The following is a 7176-nucleotide window of genomic DNA, read 5'->3' as shown; positions in this document are numbered from 1 at the left end:
GCGCTTATTCCAATGAGCAATTAAAAGCCATTAAATTGTTTGCATATAAAATATTGTTTTATTTTTCCATTCTTAAACCCCAAAGTACAGATAAACCTTAGCACTAGCAATCTGTGCCATTTTTCATAAGGCGTCTCCACTCGCATTGAGTTTGTATTGTGAATGTTAAGGTGCGTGCAACGCCCTTCAATGTAAAAAACAATACAAGTGGAGATGATACACGGGATTTATCTGTACTTTTATTGAATTGTTTGTATTAACAATAAAATAGAGTTACAGATAAATACCGTCATCCATACAATCAACCGAATATCATACGTATCCCAGTTCAAAATGTAAGTATATGTTAAATAATAAGAGTTTTCTTAAACTGATGCGAACATCGGATGAGTTTGGTTCGAAAATGTGAATTTCTTTAGATCAAAAATGTTGCGGAGAATCTCTTGCGTTGGTGCAAAATGACATTAGTACATTGTAAAATTTGCAGTACTCTTTGCAAATAGACACATTCATTGGCAGAATACTTCATAAGTATTGGCGCCGAGGATTTTCACTTTTTCCGAAATCAAATACAGCGTTACCAGAGAGGTGGATAGACCGGGCGGTTGATTTGTGGTGTTGAATCGTTGCTTGGCAAGCCCGTTGATGACGGGGATCAATTTTGGTATTGGAATGCTAACTGTATTTATGTTTGGCAAAGGTTCACTTGTTGATGCTTCAGTTATTGTTGCACACTCGTCCGTCGACTCGATCGCTGACGTCGTCGCCGCCGCCGTCGATGTATTTGTGATGTGATTCGGTTTGATACCATTTTCAGTGACAATGGTTCCATTCACCGGTTTGAAGTAGAAATCGGCAATGTTGTCCATAACAATCGAAAATCCGCGGCTCACATTGTTTGCATTCAGCATTGATACATCGCTGCTCTCGAGCATGTCAATGGTTTCGTTGTACATTTTCTCGAATAATGCGTCTGATGTGCTGGCTGGCACATCACTTGGATAAACATAGCTGGCCAAATGGGTGCTTGGATCGCTTGCATCACTATTGATGGCCATTTGAATGGAGCAGAAAATTTGTTCGGTTTCGTTCAGTGTGAGTTTTCGGCTCAAATCGTACGAATTGACGATTTGTTCGACTTTCTGCTCAACCAATTGGCAGAGTGCATCGCATCCATCGCTTAAAAAGTGTTGAATTAAGGCCACATAATTGTGTTGCAGTTCTGAGGTCACCTGTTCATCACTATTGATTGCATCTTTATAAAGATACCCGCCGAGAATGTTGAATTGTACGCGTAGCGTGATGACCAGCATGGAGCAAGCATATACCAATGCGCATAATCGACCGATTGCCAACACTTTTAACTTGTTCCACAAGACGATTTTCTCATCTGGTTTATTTCGTAGCTCAGCAACAATGTGGTCTGCATCCAGATTTTTGAGAATTTGTTCGATTAAATTTGGCGCCAATCCCATAATTGCCTGATTGCACGTTCGTTCCGTCGATTCAAAATGCTGTGTACGACGGGTGCGTTCAAAAAATTCACGCGCTTTAGACTCCTGATATTCAATCAACTTTCGCTGTGCATATCGAAGTGTCAACATTCCACCGGCCACGACGAAACCGCCAATCAAAAATTTACGCCGATGACGATTCACGAAATTCTTCATTGCCGAGAACATTGTGATGAAGTTTGTTTAATTTTCTCCCAACTTGTTTCAAATCTGGAAAATAGACACAGAACGGTACAACATTAAAACACCACTTACACTCATGACATACAAATCTACTATGAATTAACAATGAGATACGAGTTGGTGCAAAGGAAATGTGTGTTAATACGACAGTGAACTGAATTAACACTTGTTCATTCTCACGCTAATCACCATTTGTCTTCTTCCAACGCAGTCGAAATGAACATTGTTAAGCATAAAAATGCGTTTCATTGGAACATACGCACAAGAAATGGCGAGGAATTATACAAAACTACATTCTATATTTGGTTGGAATAATAGTATGAATTTTAATGTAAATTACCTATTTGATTTGGAAAACCATACACACAAAAAAAAACTCATAAATAAATAATAGCCTGCCAACTTACCTCAACTAATTTCAACGGGAGACTAATCTCCTTTAACGTATCGACTGTTGATTCGTTTAAATCAACATCATTTACTATCCTTCCACCGGAAATTAGAGAAAATTCACCGAATGCAGAACAACAAACAAATCGTTTTTGCTTAAAATAATTCGGCTCTTTCGACACAATTACGTTTGGCACACACTTCTTCTGTTTTCAATTGACGCAGTGGTTTTTGTGCTGTACACATACCAATGCACGTCAAATAGTTTGTTTTTTTTTTGTTCGAAAATTGATGTGTCAATTCGTCTGTCAGTTGAACAGTTGGCGAATCTTCAAATTCAATGTAAACACTCCACAAACGCTGAATGAAGTTTTATTTTTTGGGATTTTTGTTCACAATTTGTGGGCATTTGTGCAATGGTTTTTTGAGGAGAAAAATTATCAAAAAATTTCCAGCTGAAGTTTGACAAAAAAAAAATATTGATAAGAATGAGGGGAAATCAGAGAGTGAATCCGTTCAATTGCTCACTGACGATTCAAATGAATGTTCATCATACGTTTATGCATGCATGTGATGGTATATTCAATGAGAAAATAATGTCGGATTCGTTTTTTAAAAAAATTCATGAATAAATTCAAGTAATTTATTTAGATAATCCATCAATTATTATTAAAATAATTTCACAAATTCTTCCGATTTCGCTTCTCAAATCAAACACCATCAGTAATGTGAATGCGGCTTAAAGACATTGACACATCGTACGTTTCGAAGTTGCCATGTTCGATGTGCGAATTCGTCTTACTGCCCCTTGTTATCGATCGAACAAAAAAAAAATTTCTCTTGTCGTAGTCATATACAACGCAGACAGAGAAACAGAGAGAAAGTGATTGTGACTCAGAACAGAAAAAAAACAGAAATAATTCGTCATTTGTGAACGTAAAAACGCACGGAATTTTTTGAAATTACGTATTAACATTTTGGTGGAAACGTTTCAATAAACAAATAGAAGATAAAATGTCTGATAACGAGCAGAAAGCACTTCAGTTGATGGCTGAAGCTGAGAAAAAACTTACAACTACAAAAGGATTCTTTGGCTCATTGTTTGGGTGCGTATAATTTGCATTTGAAAATTGATGAAAAATCGATGAAATTTCAAATGGCATAACGAAATTCACGTATTTAATGGTTTCAATTCAGAACATTAGCTCAATGAATTGATTGAATTCGTTTAATTTATTCCTAATTCAATGCCATTGTAAATTTTATGTATCATTAATTATCTGTACTGTGTGAGCTTTGTTTTGTCATGTCTGTGTACTTGACATTTGCAATTATCGATTAGGTTCATTTTCTCTGAATTCCATTGCTTGGACATAGACATAAGCGAGCGTACTATGTGCGTTTTTATTGATTCAATTTGATTTGAATAATTGTAGTGGTGGCTCAAATCGACTCGATGAAGCTGTGGAATGTTATCAACGGGCAGCGAATCTGTTCAAGATGTCCAAAAATTGGTCGCAAGCTGGAAAGGCCTTCTGTGAAGCAGCCAACTTGCATTCGAAGGCTGGTAGCCGTCATGATGCTGCCACCAATTACGTGGACGCTTCGAATTGCTACAAGAAAACTGATGTACAAGAATCGGTTAACTGCTTGCTGAAAGCAATTGAAATCTACACGGATATGGGCCGTTTCACCATGGCCGCCAAACATCATCAAACCATTGCTGAATTGTATGAGGGCGAAGCAAATGATTTGGTAAGAATGGAATCGATTTCATTTACTTGACAAGCTTATGTCGAATGAATTCAAGTTGAAAATGGTGATTAAAACTCTTCTCTCTTTCTCTGTTTTCAGTCACGCGCTGTCCAACACTACGAACAAGCTGCCGACTACTTCAAAGGCGAAGAATCAACCAGTTCGGCCAATAAGTGCATGTTAAAAGTGGCTCAGTATGCTGCCCAACTCGAAGACTATGAGAAAGCCATTCAAATCTATGAACAAGTAATAACGCATGCAGATTTTATTTTCTCATTGCATTTTTCGATTTCATATTTTATCCGTATAATCATCGATAAAAAAAAACTCATTGTGATATTTTATTGTAGGTTGCCAGCTCATGTTTGGATAGTTCGTTGTTGAAATACAGCGCCAAGGAGTACTTTTTCCGTGCTGCTTTGTGTCATCTCAGTGTGGATTTGTTGAATGCCCAGCACGCTCTTGAAAAATATGCACAGCAATATCCGGCGTTCCAAGATTCACGCGAATACAAATTGGTGAAGGTATGTGTGTTTGTGCCGATAAACTCAGAAATGATTTCGCTTAGAATTACCTCAGCCAAATGACACCTTGCCTTATTTTTTCAATCAACTTTATTATTACAACTGATTTCTGTATTGTGTTCTCATTCCAGACACTTTGCGAGCATTTAGAAGAAACAAACATTGAAGGATTCACCGATGCGATCAAGGATTACGATAGCATTTCGCGGCTTGACCAGTGGTACACCACAATTCTGTTACGAATCAAGAAACAATACAATGAAGATCCCGACTTGCGATAAATTGCCCATCGATCGACTTTGTTCGCAGTGCAAAACAGCATCAATTTAAAGTTTTACCAGGCGTTAGTTGCAAAGCTAATCACATATTAATTATGATTAATAGACATGAGTAAGAATGAAATAAAACACACCGGAAGAAATTAATTATATGCAATTGATGGGAAGAAAAATAACAAAATATGAAATAGAATAATTGGCATAATCGTAAATGGCAAATAGATATGAATTTGGAAAATCCAACAGGATCTTGAAAAGTATAAATGTTAAAATTCCGTTCACGTTATAAAATACAACAACAACAACAACAGCAACTAAAATAAAATCAGAAAATAAATAAATACAAATAAAATGATACCATCAATTCAGTAGACGGTTATAATAGTTCGTAATGTATTAAACATATAACAATCTCTAATTTTATGCTTCAACTTTATTTATACATATTCATTGTTTAGGATATATCAAAAGACAGACGTAATGTTCATAGAATATTTTCTTTCGGTTTTTGTGATTGTCCAAAAAAAAAAAAGAAAACTATTTGTTATTGGAATCGGATGAAGGTCAGCATTGTGATGAGCATTTGCCGGAGTTTGCTGCATTCAAGAGTACTGCTATTCCAATTGGCAAATCACTTAAAAAAACGTAAGTGAATCTTTGTGCAAATGCCATCCAGGAATTTTGCACACAGAAAAATATGAAATTTTTTTATTTTGTCTTCGATATGTTTGTAAATGATTTTCAAATGAAAATACGTATCTCTAAACTAAATACAGAAAAAAATATAATATATATATAATTTCCTAATAGATAAATTCACGATTCAATAAAATTACCAAAACTTTAGCACGTTTCAAAATTATCTTATAACAACAACATTCATCCGCAAACACTTTTATTGTATATCTATTTAAAGCAACAACAACAAAAAAATCTATAACAAAATATGATCTAAAATAATGGCGACACGCAAATAGTTAGTAAGCATGCTGAATTAAAAGAAAAACATGGATTTGTAGTTCCGTCTAGTCATGCACTGCACTGCACAGCGATTCTTAACTGTGAACGAAATACCGTTTTGCAATTCATTTATGAGACATTCCCGCACACAATTCAGTGCATCAAACAGAAACACATTTTTACTAATCAAAGTAGCTATTTCGTGATGCTAGAGGAAAAAAACCCATTTCATAGAGCCCAATAAAAAAAATAGACAACCAATGAATCATTTGTACTATGCAAATAGAGTGTACCACCTGTTTTTTTCCTAATTGTCTCTTTGAATCACATCAAATTGTCAGCCACATAAATGGAAAACCATGCAAAATACCCCAAAAAAACCTTAATAAATTGAACGTAGATTGTAAGGACAACGAATTGAGTAAAAATTGCAAACAGACAGGCATCGGATGATAACATAGTTTATTTGTTTTATTTAAATAAAGAAACTTTCATAACACTAATCGTAATTATGTCATGAATTATTTTCGCAGTTTATTATCCCGTACATAGTGTGTTTTTGTGACTGATTTAGAATTCACGTTTTGAATGTGACTTAGAATTTTCTGTTGTGGTTTATGGTGCTTTGTGTTAAAAAAAAAAGAGTCTTTTGTTTGGAAATAGACAACCCGTTACTTAAATTCTATCGCAATTGTTTACAATTCTAAGTATGATTGAGCAATGAGCATTGACCTACACATTCTTAGTTTCGTCATCGAAAATCTCGACCACCTTGACTGGACTCAACTTTGACAACAGCACTTTGACTCGTGCAATCGTGATGTTTGGGTTTGTAATTGCTTTTTTGATCGCCGCTTCATTTGTTTCTACCTTTGAAACGGTGATTTCGGGCAAAAGTTTCATGTTGAGAATCGTTGACAACGAGTCATTCGATTGTTTCATCCGGCTATTCCGACGCTGACGATAGGTTCCAATGCTGATTTTGCCTGTACATCGATGTGCAACTGCGCAATTCATCTTTTTCATCGACTGTTGATTTTTGGGAGTCGGGCGCTGAAGGCGGTGAAGTGCGATCTTGACACTTTTGGATGTGCTGGGCGTGTTCTGACGATCTTGAGGTAGTTTCGATTGGGCTGCATCTTTCTGGCCATCAATCGTCTTCGGAATGTTTTCCAAGTTAACCCTGTTGTTTTTCATGTTTGGCCAATGTTTCGTACGAATCGGGATCCGATGCCTTTTAAGCAAGAAATACGCTGTTGATTATCTAATCAATAGATTTTATCTAGATGAATTTCAATCAAAATGATTTTGGCAAAATCTCTTCTTAAATTATAATTTACCTTTTACTTCAATTGGTTTCACTGTAGCTCGAATTCGAATGGTATCGCAATGTGAAGACAAATAAGAATGAACAAAGCCTCTGCAGCAATGAAAGCAAAATAAAAATGTGTCTCAATTTTCGATGTGCCGTTAGAAGTCAACTCGACTCCGAAAATGTGCATGTCGCTGAACAGTGAAGTGATTTCGTTTCCATAACACACTTGCCCTTAGAGTGAAAAGCATGAGTCAGAT

General features: G+C 36.0%; 2 protein-coding genes across 2 annotated transcripts; one reads left to right on the top strand and one right to left on the bottom strand.

The window, feature by feature from the left end:
• Nucleotides 1-35: 35 nt before the first annotated feature.
• On the bottom strand, nt 36-2546 carry LOC129580302 (peroxisomal biogenesis factor 3). Its single transcript, XM_055470607.1, has 2 exons — nt 2105-2546; nt 36-1724 (listed from the first exon to the last, which is right to left on the bottom strand). The coding sequence occupies exon 2, from the start codon at nt 1680-1682 to the stop codon at nt 510-512; it is 1173 nt and encodes a 390-aa protein (XP_055326582.1). The 5' UTR covers nt 1683-1724; nt 2105-2546; the 3' UTR covers nt 36-509.
• Nucleotides 2547-2816: 270 nt separating this feature from the next.
• LOC129580305 (alpha-soluble NSF attachment protein) lies at nt 2817-6107 on the top strand. The gene is made up of 5 exons (XM_055470611.1): nt 2817-3193; nt 3524-3842; nt 3942-4088; nt 4193-4366; nt 4498-6107. Exons 1-5 carry the CDS (start codon nt 3102-3104, stop codon nt 4645-4647), a joined length of 882 nt encoding a protein of 293 aa, XP_055326586.1. The 5' UTR covers nt 2817-3101; the 3' UTR covers nt 4648-6107.
• Nucleotides 6108-7176: the final 1069 nt, after the last annotated feature.

Source organism: Sitodiplosis mosellana, unplaced genomic scaffold (assembly GCF_009176505.1).
Source record: "Sitodiplosis mosellana isolate CC-2019 unplaced genomic scaffold, AAFC_SMos_1.0 Smas_scaffold_1, whole genome shotgun sequence".
Taxonomy (NCBI): domain Eukaryota; kingdom Metazoa; phylum Arthropoda; class Insecta; order Diptera; family Cecidomyiidae; genus Sitodiplosis; species Sitodiplosis mosellana.
This window is presented reverse-complemented; position numbering and strand designations above follow the sequence as displayed.

Bases quoted from the DNA above. Each gene is read 5' to 3' on its own strand.
- LOC129580302 (XM_055470607.1), bottom strand. From the start codon at position 1,682: ATGTTCTCGGCAATGAAGAATTTCGTGAATCGTCATCGGCGTAAATTT.
- LOC129580305 (XM_055470611.1), top strand. From the start codon at position 3,102: ATGTCTGATAACGAGCAGAAAGCACTTCAGTTGATGGCTGAAGCTGAG. The intron at 3,843-3,941 runs GTAAGAATGGAA...CTCTGTTTTCAG, and splicing joins AGGGCGAAGCAAATGATTTG to TCACGCGCTGTCCAACACTA. The intron at 4,089-4,192 runs GTAATAACGCAT...ATTTTATTGTAG, and splicing joins CCATTCAAATCTATGAACAA to GTTGCCAGCTCATGTTTGGA.